The sequence below is a fragment of the Corvus cornix genome, chromosome Z (genome assembly GCF_000738735.6).
Source record: "Corvus cornix cornix isolate S_Up_H32 chromosome Z, ASM73873v5, whole genome shotgun sequence".
NCBI lineage: Eukaryota > Metazoa > Chordata > Aves > Passeriformes > Corvidae > Corvus > Corvus cornix.
The window spans coordinates 5,679,847-5,693,484 of NC_046357.1; the positions used below are offsets into that span (position 1 = coordinate 5,679,847).

The 13,638-nt window shown below is 42.6% G+C and overlaps 1 protein-coding gene across 1 annotated transcript; it reads left to right on the forward strand.

The window, feature by feature from the left end:
- Positions 1-591: 591 nt before the first annotated feature.
- Positions 592-6,538, forward strand: PLK2 (polo like kinase 2). Its single transcript, XM_010395297.4, has 14 exons — positions 592-911; positions 1,347-1,454; positions 1,613-1,729; positions 1,918-2,047; positions 2,331-2,418; positions 2,702-2,797; positions 3,022-3,220; positions 3,316-3,463; positions 3,874-3,971; positions 4,614-4,737; positions 4,985-5,225; positions 5,321-5,450; positions 5,537-5,647; positions 5,768-6,538. The coding sequence occupies exons 1-14, from the start codon at positions 687-689 to the stop codon at positions 5,957-5,959; spliced, it is 2,007 nt and encodes a 668-aa protein (XP_010393599.1). The 5' UTR covers positions 592-686; the 3' UTR covers positions 5,960-6,538.
- The last annotated feature ends 7,100 nt before the right edge of the window (positions 6,539-13,638 follow it).

A 13,638-nucleotide genomic window follows, 5' to 3' on the forward strand; every position in this document is an offset into this window, starting at 1 on the left:
CCTAGGCATGGGCTCTCCTTACAAAGTGAGGGACAGGGTAGCCCCTTAGAAGTGGGGCATTCACACCAGTGATTTGCACCATCTGAACAAGCCCATGGGCCTCAGCTCCATGCTGGCCCCGTCTCTCCACTGTGGTGGAGCTGCTTTGGCATAGGCGGGACAAACTCCTTCCCTTCCTCGCATGCAACAACAGGCACGCTGCTCCTACAGGCTACAGCTCGGATCGTCCATCGCCAACCCACACTGCCCCGCACGCAGCAATCCTCGAGTGAGGAAAACACATCTTAGGCTGAAGCTCTCTTTGTCGAGCTTCCACACAGGACTGTAGCGGCCGGAGGAGCCTCTGTCGCTGCAGGAGGACAAGAGCGTGGTTCAGCCCCGTTCTCTCCGCCGCTCCGCTCCGGCCACACGGCTGGGGAAAGGAGGGCAGAACAGGCCAGCCCAGCGCTGCCCAACACCCCTCCGTCCGTCCCTAGGTGGGGCGGGGAGGGGCCCGGCCAAGCCGGGCGGGAGGAGTGGAGTCCGGGCGGGGACCGCCCCTCAGCCGTGGGGGCGGAGCCGCCACCCGCTATATAAGGGGCGAACGGGGGCGCTGCCCGGCGTCGAGACCGGAGCGGGTGGGGTGTGCTGGGTGCCTGGAGCGAGGCCGAGAAGGACAGGCAGGACGGAGCCGGCGGGGTGCAGTGATGGAGCTGCTACGGACTATCGCCCACCCATCGGGCGGCGGCGGTGCCAAGTGCTGCGAGGCAGCGGCGGGCAGAGCGGGCGGCGGCGAGTCGCGCAGGAAGAAGGCGGAGGAGCCGCCGCACCAGCAGCCGCACCAGCACGGCCACCCCGCAGCCGAGGTCTCCCGGGTTATAACCGACCCCACGACGGGGAAGCGCTACTGCCGCGGCAAGGTGCTCGGAAAGGTAATGGCCGCGGCGAGCCCCGTGCCCTCCCGAGGCGACGGCCGGTGTGCCCGGCTCGCCGCCCTTCTCGGCGGGGCGATCGGCGGGCGCTGCCCCTGCGGGGCTGCGTTCCCCCGGAGAGCGGAGTGCGCCGCGCTGCCGCCCGCGACCTGCCCTGCGCCGCCCGGGCCAGGTGCGATAGGTCCGAGCGCCCTTCCTGCCCCGCAGTCGTGCCTGCGGCTCGGGCGAGCCCGCGGGAATGACTTGGATGGTGCATGCGGGGAGTGGGGAGCGCGAGCCTTCTGACAGACGATGAACCCAGAACCTGTTCTTAGAAAATTGCCCTTTGCTGAGGAAGTTGCGCTTCTTGACTAATACATGAGCTGGTGAATGACTAAGTGCGGGACTGCATTTTATACCCGCTCTAATTGCATTTTTTGTCCTGTGTCTCTCTAGGGTGGATTTGCCAAGTGTTACGAGATGACAGATTTGACATCAAATAAAGTTTATGCTGCAAAAATCATTCCTCACAGCAGAGTAGCAAAACCTCATCAAAGGGAGAAGGTATGTATGCATGAATGGTTTTGGTTTTTTTTCTTCTTCTCAAACTCTTTGTGTGCTGGATTGCCTAGCCCTTTTCCTGAAATGGTTCTGACAGAGCTCAACCTTGTGGAAGTAAGCCTAACAACACCTTTTTTCTTTCCCACTATCTTTTTTTGCAGATTGATAAAGAGATTGAGCTGCACAGAATGCTTAATCATAGACATGTTGTGCAGTTTTACCACTACTTTGAAGACAGAGAGAATATTTACATTCTTCTGGAATACTGCAGTAGAAGGGTGAGCATCAACTGGGAGAAATCCAGTATTTACTTACCTGGAATCTGCAACTAATTTATGTGTCTGATGTGTAAAAGGTATTTTTGTGGCTTTAGTTGTTGTTTCTCTATGTACTCATTTACTTTTGCTTAGGTGAATCTTGTGCAAGAATGGTCAGTGACATTTCTGCCTTTGTTCTTCCTCTGCAGTCAATGGCTCACATCTTAAAAGCAAGGAAGGTATTGACAGAACCAGAAGTACGATACTACCTCAGGCAAATTGTGTCAGGGCTAAAGTATCTTCATGAACAGGAAATCTTACACAGGGATCTTAAACTAGGTAAGTTCTCCAGATCACCAACTTCAAAACACACTCCTCCAGCCCTGTCAGTATTGTACCACTTTATCCTTGTATGGCGACAGCTTGTTTAGTAGAATCAGCTTAGTCTATCTTTACAGTGGAAACTCATAGTGCTTAAGGGATGACATTAAACATTCCTAATTAAAAAAAAAAAAAAGTCTTGGCTAGCTTCTGGCTTTGAACAAAGTATGACTCAGCACCTGTGGCAAATGCATTCCTGTCTTGCCAGAGATGGCCTAACTGGAATTTCTTTGTCTGCCAGGTAACTTCTTCATCAATGAGAACATGGAACTGAAACTGGGTGACTTTGGCTTGGCAGCTAGGCTGGAACCACTGGAGCACAGGAGGAGGTAGGAGCATTAAAAATGTATAGTCTAGTAGTAAATGAAACCAAATTGATATGAAACTGAGAAGTCATGTTCTACAGCAAAAGCCAATACTGCTGATAGTGCTTCTCCTGTATCATGAAGACAAAATGAAAAAACATCTATGTTATCAAAGTTCCTACAGCTCCTCTTTAGGTGTCTCAAATTCTTGTCTGAACTTGAGAGGAAAACCTGACCCATGAAAAATAGCTCCTTCCCCTTTCTGTTTGAAATACTGACCAGCTCTATGGTGTTTTTGATTTTTCAGAACAATATGTGGCACACCAAATTACCTCTCTCCAGAAGTCCTCAACAAACAAGGGCACGGCTGTGAATCTGATATATGGGCCTTAGGCTGTGTAATGTAAGTACTTCACTGCCTTTGAAATATAATATGTCTATCACTGGTGTAGGCTTTTGAGGGTTCAAAGGGGATGCAGTACTGCATCCATTTACAGCCCTTTGTGCATGTGTAGCTCAAATGCAGAACTGCTTAGTGTTGGGAGATAGATAAAGCCTTTTTTTTGTAGTTGTACACACAAGTACAGAGAGTGTGTAAAATAAAAGTTTTCCTTTGCCTTTGAACAGGTATACAATGCTGTTGGGAAGACCCCCATTTGAGACTACAAATCTTAAAGAAACATACAGATGTATAAGGGAAGCAAGATACAGCCTGCCTTCATCTCTCTTGGCACCTGCAAAGCACTTAATAGCTAGCATGTTGTCAAAAAACCCTGAAGATCGGCCCAGTTTAGATGAAATAATTCGACATGAATTTTTCTTACAGGTTTGTACTGTCTACTATCACTATTGTAGTGGGGAAAAAATCCACACAAAAATGCCCTCTGTGGTCTAAAAACTTCTTGTATTGCATTTCCACAGGGCTTTACACCTGATAGACTTTCTGCAAGCTGTTGTCACACTGTCCCTGATTTCCATTTATCAAGTCCTGCTAAAAATTTCTTCAAAAAAGCAGCTGCTGCTCTCTTTGGGGGTAAAAAGGATAAGGCCAGATACTTCGACACACACAGTAAGTTTCAAGCCTTGCTACAGTCCACCTTTGTCTGTTGCATCTGTGTCGTATTAGTGTACACTTGTGAGATGGCAGCAGAACACTTACATTTGTGCTTCCCTGGGTTGGTTTTGTCCTCTTTCTTGAGAAGTATAGATGGTAGCCTGCCCACCTATGCCAGCTTTCATACGTGAATGCTTCTTACAGCATCCATATCTATACTGGTCATCTGTTAGTTTGTAATATCTACTGAAATTTAGTCTCATAAGTGATTTGTATATAATGGCATCACTGCTCTGGGAGACTACGGCAGGCTTAGAAGAAGCTACTGGAGAGACACAATGTGTTTTCTGCAGCTAACTTGTTATGCTTTCTATAGTTGAATAGCACTTCCAGATTGAGTTAAGTATTTTTTTCCTGTATTGCAGACAGGCTAGCTAAAGAAGATGAAGAAATCTACAAGCTCAGGCATGATTTGAAGAAGACATCGATAACCCAGCAGGCCCCCAAACACAAGACAGATGAGGTATATGCAACTGCAGTTCAATTTAAATCCAGCAACAGTTGGGTGGAGTAGCTTTAATTAAATTATATTTGACTTGGCTATCAGAACTGGGGCTGTACACAGCATAATCAAGCTTAAATGATTAGCAGAGTTGCTTTAAGATGGCTTAACCAAGCATCACCAAGGTATGGTAGCCTTTGTAGGGAGACTATAAATTTTGGCTTTTGAGTAATTATAGTATCTGCCTAGACTCCACTGTTGCCTGTGTGTTAACTTGTCTGCCAGGTGCTATTTCTCAATATTGCAAATACAGGGCTTCAGTTCATGATTAACTAGGGCATTTTAAAAGAATAAATTGCTGAAATCTATCTCTTACCATTTGGTGTTCAGACCTGCACACAGCTGCTCCCTTGCTAGGTCAGGAGAGCAGAGAACTGATTAATAGCCTGTGAGATGCAAATTGAAGATCTGAAGAATGGAAAGACCTGGTGTGCTGCTCTAAGCTCAGTCTACCAGCAGCTCTTTGTACTTTGTGCTCTTTGTACATGAATACCAGTTTGCCTAGAATTTATCATTTGTTGAGAAACAGGAGAGCCATGCAAAACTTATGTATAAGCCTTGTCTTGTGTTGTGTTTGATGTTTATGTCTGACATCTCTTCTAGGAGATTCAGCCTCTTATCACAACAGTGGCAAAGCCGGGAGCATTGCCAGAAACTAAGCAGATTGGAGACTCCATTCGGATGATAGTCAGAGGAACTTTGGGAAGCTGCAGCAGTAGCAGTGAATGTAAGTGCAGCAAAATGTAATCTCTAAGTCTGAATCCCACCTTTATTTTCTTCATATATTAAAAGCTTGAAACAAATGTCTGCTTTTATCCTCTCATTTCTTGATGTTGTAAAATCCAATATTTTTGAAAGATTTAAATTAGAAAGTCATTAAGGCTAAATTTCTTAATCTAGGTAACTGAAAGGTTTAGAATGAAAATCTGCTCTCTCTCTCTGGTCTTGTCAGTCTAATAATCCTTCCTTTTCAGGTTTGGAAGACAGTACCATGGGAAGCGTTGCTGATACAGTTGCAAGAGTATTGAGAGGATGTCTGGAGAACATGCCAGAAGCAGACAGCAATCCCAAAGAACTGCTGTCAGCATCCTTCCAGTGGGTTACAAAATGGGTGGACTACTCCAACAAGTATGGCTTTGGGTACCAGCTGTCAGATCACACTGTTGGTGTCCTCTTCAACAATGGGGCGCATATGAGCCTTCTGCCAGACAAAAAGTAAGAATCATTACAAAGCCAACAACTCACTAAGGCAGCTTAAACATGAAATATGTTTCTCGTCACTAACCTTATTTTCTTTTTTTCTCTTTCAGGACAGTGCACTACTATGCTGAGCTTGGCCAATGCTCTGTCTTCTCAGCCACAGAGGCTCCTGAACAGTTCATTAGCCAAGTAACAGTACTGAAGTATTTCTCTCACTATATGGAGGAGAATCTCATGGATGTAAGTTCAGCACCTTCAGGGTCTTGAGCTGTAAAAATAAACTAAATGTGAACTGAGTGCTTAATATAGTCTGTTCCCTTTCCTAGGGAGGAGACTTGCCCAGCCTAACAGATGTACGCAGGCCCAGGCTTTACCTCTTACAGTGGCTCAAATCTGATAAAGCATTAATGATGCTCTTTAATGACGGCACGTTTCAAGTAAGTGTGGTAGCATCACCAGAGGAAATGTCTTAAAATACTTTATTGCAATGAAACTAGCTAAGTCTCAGAAACTAAGAGGAGAAAGTAGACAAACAGCAACTCACTTCTCTTTTACAGGTGAACTTCTATCATGATCACACAAAAGTCATAATTTGCAATCAGAGTGAGGAGTATCTCCTTACCTACATAAATGAAGACAGGATATCCACAACGTTTCGTCTGACAACTCTTCTGGTTTCTGGATGTTCATTGGAACTTAAACACAGAATGGAATATGCTCTGAACATGCTGCTGCAGCGATGTAACTGAAGGAACTGACTCTGTTAAACCAAATGGACTCTCTTGCTCACTGTGAATCTGCAGTGGAGATGGTGGAGCAACTAGTATGTTGATGATGGATGTGTGGTGGTACGAAAATGTGACTGTCCTAGTGTGCTGGGCACACATCTATTAGAAGCCTAAATCTACTGTTGGACTAAAATGTTGTGACAAGGAGTTCCTCGGATCATAGTTTTCCTTGCTTCATGTGTGTTAAAGATATATTTGACTTGAACTCGGAGCGGAATGTGTCTGCTTGCTCTGTAAGAGAGCACCTCTGATGGAGTTAAACTGTGAATACAGATCTGGAAAGGGAGGGATGGGAGAGCTCCGTTGTTGGGGATAATTGTAACAAGCAGCTTCTGGTTGCTTAACTGTGAACTATGGCCATACTGTTTTTTTCCTTATTTTTCAAAAATACCCACACTTGTGGCTGGCAAAGTGCATTCCTTGTTAATTTTTTTTAATTTATTACAGCCTAAAGTGAAGTATTTATTACATTTTTTTTTGACCTTGGCATTTTAAATATAAATCTGTTGGCAATAAAGAGAATGGAAATCTGAAACATCATTCCCTACTTTTTCTCCAATATAATTCAACATGCTGTACTTTGCACTACAAAATGTCTTGCAGGTCTTCTTTATGCTATTTTTAAAAAGTCTGGTACAGGCCTGGATCTGAATGGCAGGCAGGTTTGTCTGTGTCTATGCCCACTTGCAGTCACAAACACCAACATGGCTGTTGTTAATTCTAGCTGCAATCCTAAAACAACTGCTGATGGAGCCTACAGATTAATGACGTAGGCCTTGACACTTAGTTATTATCTTAAGGGCTTAAACCAAAAGTATGGATCTCTTCAAGATCCTGCATCACAAAATTGGTGTTTTACACTGACTGAAAGGAACTCCTTACTTCTGGATAATACTTAGGTGACTGTAGAATAAGGAGCTGTGTAAGCTCTCCTCTTCTTGTTTTGGTAGCATTGCTCTTATCAAGGGCCTGAGTATCCTGATACCTCAACAGCAGAATGACTTGATCATACCTATCACTCCCCCTCTACTGTCCTTTTTGTGTCTTTCTACCATTGGTTAAATGGTAACTCCAGTAAAGTAAAATCAAAAGGGTGAAAAAATTAAAGGGTGACTTAGTGTCAACTTTGGACTTACTCTGCCCAACTGATAACAGTGAGCAACCACCAGCCTTACTAAGACTAATTACTATTTATTGTGTGCACTAAGTTTTCTGTAAAGTAGCTCAGGACAGCTGAGACCAACATCGGGATGGCCTCCTGCTTTCTGCAATCCTACTGTTTCTGAACATCCACTTATGTGAGTAATTGCTTTTCAAAATTGAAGGCAGTGCCAGTTGTCAGTTAAAACTATGCAAACAGGTGCAGTTACAGAGAAATCATGGACTCCAGGCAGGGGGAAATTGTCTTACTTGTGGACTGGGTTTGTTTCTCTTAGATATTACGTAGCACCTGGATCTGTGTAAACACATAGCTGTCTTCAAGTAACAGTTCTGATGCAACAGCAAGCAGTTCAGTTGCTTACTTGACCTATTGTTCCTGTAACTGAATGAGGCCTGTTCTGAAAAACATCAATTGCCATCAGTGTATCAATCACAGCAGCTGAATGCAAGGAACAGGCAGAGTAACAAAATGCAGACTAGACAAAGTACAGATGTCAATCTGAAACAGCAAGCAGAGGAGTTATTGCTGGCTTGCTTAATCTTGCAGCAAGTGTGTATAAATGTGATTGGGTTTGTTATATTGAATACCATGCATTAAGTAATATTTATTTACTTCTCAAGTCTAGACAGGAAGACCCAATTGAGTTCTTCAGATGGATTCATTAATGTAACTCTAGGCAGTTCAGTGAAGTTAAATATATACTTGCTATAGTGAGCAGAATTCAGCTTCCCAGCTGTCTACTTTCTTCAAGGAATAATGGCTAATTTTATTTACAACTCATGAGAGGCCATGACTTACCTAACTCCATTGCACACCTACGGCTGCTGTTGCATTCTTTTCCCTAAGGAAGTAAAATCTCTCTTTTTGTTTATGACACCAGTAAACATACAGTTTGTGTGCATTTCAAACACAAAATTTACTAGAGCTATAGTATTTCACATGATAAAACCACTTTTTGTTCGACTGTGTGCTAGAGAAAGTGCAAACATTTACTTCAGCTGCTATGATTTCTTTGGGTACAAAAATCATGCTTGCATGGCTGTAATTCAGGTTTGTGTAAGCAAATAAACTAACTTTTAACGTAGAATATTTAAAAGTGTATGTAAAGGCCCTAGGATGCTAGTTGTTTGTGGATGGATGGTTGAAATATACCTCACTAAAATAAGTTAAGTGTATCAGCTTTTTATATGCATTGTTTTATATGTTTGGTGGTTTCTAAATTCTTATGTATCTTTCTGCTTAGTGCAGCTTCTGCTCTGTATCTTCACCTCACTTTTTATTTTCACATTGTAAAGCAAGGAAGATGTTTAGATCAGGTTAAGGAGAAATATGTTTTTCAAGGTACCTTTGTCCTGGTCTCTGAGCCCAAGGAGGGAAAGCTGCTTCAAAATTCTTGGTGTAAGAATTTGCACCAGGAACAAAAGTTCTGAAATTCTTTCTCAGGGTGGATCCCATCTTAAATAAGACACTGTAGTGCACTACTTGGCCTTCTTTACTTAAATACATAATGCCCCTCTTGTAATTCTGCATATTGGAAGATAAATATTAGAAAGTTGCTGGTCTATATCCTCTGCATAACAAATGTCTAGCCTTCTCTTGAAAGATGTGGTCTGCATTTTATGCTGGTCCAGCAATTGTTCTAATCTCTTATATTGAAACTAAGAGAAAACAGCATAAAATTTAATTTGGGAGTGAATGTACTTGAAAGGAAATGTGGGGATTAAAAGATTACGTGAAAGTTAGCACAAAGATTTCTCAGGTATGAATGCTGGACACAATGAAATGACATTGACAAGAAAGAAAGAAGTCATTTGTAGTCTTATCCAAACATCCTTATGAAGTTTGAAAATATATTTTTGCAAATATACACACATATTTATATGACCAAGTGCACTAATAAGATCACAGCAAACAAGTCAAGAAAATTATTCAAATAGGTCATGCTTCAGCATTAACAAAATATATTCCCCACTGATGCCACTAGTAACTCAAGTATTCTAGGGCATTCTGTAGTCCTTTTCAGGGTTCTGAAATTATTCATTTTCATTAAGCTGCTGTATATAATACATATGAGTAAAAAGAAAGCAGTTTAGGTATATGCTACTTTGCAATATTGAATAAAGTTTCCAACATTCTCCAGGTTACTTGGGAAACTAGAAAAATACTCTGTTACTTTAAAGCTTTTTCATTACTTTTCCAAATAGTCATATCAGAGAATGATTCTTCAGCTGCCCATCAGTAACAGATAATTTTGTGCCCAATTAAATGCATTCTAAATGTAAATTTGAATTTCAAAAAAATTATAGGTTTTTATAGGTAATTGTGAACCCCCAGCTACGTGCATACCCAAGGAATCAACTAGAATCATGCGTGGCATAGACCATAGCTTTTTTTGGTTTGGTCTGGTTTTATACTCTTTATGCCTTCTGAACATCAATAGTGGCAGAAATATCTTTGATTGAATTGCCACAATGTTAGACTAGCACATATAAATTAAGAGGTTAAACTCCATTTATATATATATTTGGAAACAAATATCATGGATCATCATGACATTTGGAAATTAGGATAATAGAAAGTAAAGATTCAGCCTCTGAGATTTATGCATGTAAATTAGCTTCAGTATGGGAACAAAACTGATTCAAAAGATTCTGTTGTACTGACAACACTTGAAACCATTGCACTTTTTTTTCTCTACTGTGAAATCATAGGGAAAAAAGCCACTTTCTGTTGTCCATAACAAGTACATGTGATCTGAAGAAGAGTAAGGTATTATCCTGACTGACAGTTTTAATACCCTTTCCTGCTTACTATTGGAAGAAACACCTTAACCCTCATGATGAAAACATAAAAGGGTTAATGAAATCAACAGTACCATACACAAAGCACTATTAGTACTGAACCAGTCCAGCTAAAGTGTAACTAAACACTTTTTCTTCAGAGGTTAAAATGCAATAAGGTATTTTACAGTTACCTCCACTAAGGATTCTGAGTGGAAGAACTGAATGAACTGACCCAGCACTTTGGCAGTTTCTGGGCTGATGTCTTTTGTAACAGGCCAGAAATGAGGGCTAATCCCCACTCTGCATCCCTTACATACATTGAATTATCCTGAAAATGACTGCTCATTTTCTGCTGACAGTTCCAGAAGTTAGATAAAGGAAAAGGTGAAACAACCGTTATCCACGAGTGAGCGGATGGGTGCATGGGTGTCTCTCCATATACTGAGAATCTTAGGCAGAGGTGGACTTTTTTTTTGTCTCATTCCCCACCCTGAGGAATAAATAGCAGCTCACTTAAATTGCTTACCTGGATTTGAGATCTTTGGGGCTGATAACCTATCACACAACTAGGTATTCCTAGACAAAGCGCTCCGAAGTGCTAAAGTAATACAATTACCCTTTAGAACCTGGTCATCTAGGACACCATTCTTGTGGACCTTTCTTCTGAAGGGTTCAGTTCACAGTATTTCACATCAAATGACCACAACAGCAGTGGTGTTAACACCACGAATAAAAGAATCTCTGAAGTCACATTTTCAATCTTACTGCCAACTCCAGAAGACCTCACCTGTTCCTGGTCACATTTCACTGGTTTCACAGACACAAGCATTAGAATCAAATTAATCGTAAACCCTGACAATTCATGAAAATTCTACACATGAGATTTTCTGCTCATAAAGTAGCCTCTGTATCACACCTTATTATTACAAGACTTTTTTCCTTATTTATTATAAATAATAAGGTTTCATGTAGTTTTATTGTTTTGGAATAGCCTTCACTGGAGGAGTGAAAGTGACAAGGCTTTTGTAGTGGGATTCTGGATCCAGTGGATTAAGAGTGCTGGTTCTGATGGGAGAAATGGGAAGCATAATGCATTATAAAGTAGACAGTGGCAGAGAAGGAAAATCAATGAGAGCAGAAGAAAGGAAACAAGGTTATGCCATCAAAGCAAATTTAATCTTCTGTAGAAAGAAAGAGGAGCAATTTGTGTATCATCCTCAAGGCCAGCTTCTCATGCCTGCCATCACATTAAGTCATGGATAGCTGCAGTAAAAGATGCATGAGAGGTACAATAAGTGGGCAGAACAGGAAAGGCTGGACTTTTTAGTACAGGGAAATCCAAGGCAGCTGAGACAAGCTCATGGTAATTTAAATGGCTTTTATTATATGTTAGGTCAGGCTGCAACAGTTATGTTTGATGTTGCATTACATAGAAAATTTTAAAAGCTAGCCTGATTTTCAGATGCCCTAACCTCTGTTGATAATGAGTACCTGTGGAAATGAAAGTGGGTGGCCCCTGCTTCCAATCAAGGTTAGATATCTCATAAAAGGACACAGAGCACAATAGTGTCAGGCAGTGGTTATAAAAGTAGCAGAAAGAGGAATGTACACAGAACGATTATGGGATTATTCAGTCATATATGATGCTGTTTCTGTCTCTCTAAGCATTTGCACTGAACTCATCCTCACATCTGATCATCTCCACTTAATGTCAGCTCCTTCTTGTTAATTACAAATAATTAGAAGGTTAGGTAGGGAGGGTGAGTCATGGCACAAGAGGGTATATGGGAACATGGGTTTACAGTGGGATTCTGGAAAAAGTGAGTGAGCTCATAACACCAGGAGGAAGGAAAGGTGCTGGAGAGCCCTGAGTCAGGGGAGGGAGACCTGGAATGGAAACATGAGGGAGGGCTGGCTGGGGCAGCAGGTGGAGAGGATATTCTGGGAGGCAGAGGCCCCATTTTGAACTCTCCCCTGGAGCAAACATGTTGTGGAGGAGGTGATGGCAGTGAGACAGGAGGCAGCCGGACGGATGAGGCGTGGTGGGTCAGTGGCTGGCAGGGCCAAGGCAGGGCCAAGGCAGGGCCAAGGCAGGCCTGGAGGAGCCCAGGAGCTGCCTGAGGATGGCTCCGGATGCAGGAACCAGCCCCCAGCAGGGCCAGGGCAGGCCCCAGGTGCCCTCGCAACAGGACCTACAACAGAGACCCTCCCTTCCACTCACCTTTGTCACATGGACAGGGGGCATCGCAAAACTGGGGCGGGGAACAGACTGGTCTTTGAGGGAGAAAATAATAGCAACTAGAAGCCACAGAGGATTATTGATCCATGATAATAAAAGAGGAGTAAGTGAGAGCTCACATTTTCGGAGCAGGAGAGTGAGCTCCAGTGTTACCTCATGAGTTGTGTCAAGGAGAGCTGTTTGAGGGGATTCAAGGCAGCAGAGAAGATGGCCAGCATGCTCTGCTAGTGGTAAAAGCAGGTATGGACCAGAAGTGAAATGCTAAGTGTTGTGACCAGAGAAAAGACAATTACAGGAATCAAGACACAACAGGCAATGAGTCAAGTGCAGAAATTCAAAATCACAGAAAAAATAAAATCTGGTCACATTAAATGGAGCTGAGAAGGGATACAATTTAACTTACATATTAGCAGCCGTCGCACACCTGTTGCCAGGAGAGCCCAGAGAGCAGTGCCAAAGTGGGTTAAATGGAGGATTAGCAGTGTGAAAGTGAAGGCAGTCGAAGCAGGCGTCATACTTGCAGGAGGAGACAGGAGTGGACCTGGACAGGTGAAAACAAAAGGCATGCTGAGAGAGTGAATTCCCCTCCAAGTAATAGAGAAAGTGCTCTGTCAAGAGTCAACACACTTATGAGACACAACACGCATCTCTGAGGGAATTAAATGTGAAGTAAGTGTTTAGAGGATTTTCACATTCTCAGTAAAACAAAGGATTAGCAATGATCTGATCCAGTTAGATTAGTGGTGCTAGCACTGGGGACCAGTATTGCAAGACAATGCATTAGTCTTCTGAGTCACTGGTTTCGTTCTCACATGGGCCTTTATTAACTGCAAATCTTTACCTCCTGATGGTTGCCTCATGTGAAATGAGTTGGTGGCTCATTCCTGTTCATACTGAGAAGGTATCCACATTACAAAAATCATCACTGTTAATTATAAGCCATTTGCATTAATTGGTATCCTTGCTGGAAGTCTTCACAGGGAAGAAGTCTAATGACTAAACAACAGGCACGACAGCTAAAACACCCCATTTCCATGAAGTTGCTCCTGACTTGTCAGGGATTGTGTGGGATATTTGGGGTAGGTGACCAGAAATATGGCAGTTGTTGCCTGAGATGTGTGACATATGGGTGGCCTTTTTAGAACCAACTGATTTTCTGAGCCTAAACTTTCAGCAGTGATGGTGATTTGTGACTTTTGTGTGCTGTACCTTTTCTGGACTACTACTTGCAATGGAAAGAGCTTCCCATGTCCTAGTACTTTACCATGGTTTATTTTCTGACTTTTTTGCCCTTACTGTTTCCACTTGATTGCCCATCATCTACATAATGACAAAGTAAACTTCTGTTTTCTAATTTATCCACAACAAGTGAAATTAGTATCTTCTTAATAGACTACTTTTGTCTCAGGTTTACCTTTTCATAATTTCAGATGTAGAAGTGCAGTAGAAAGTTCCA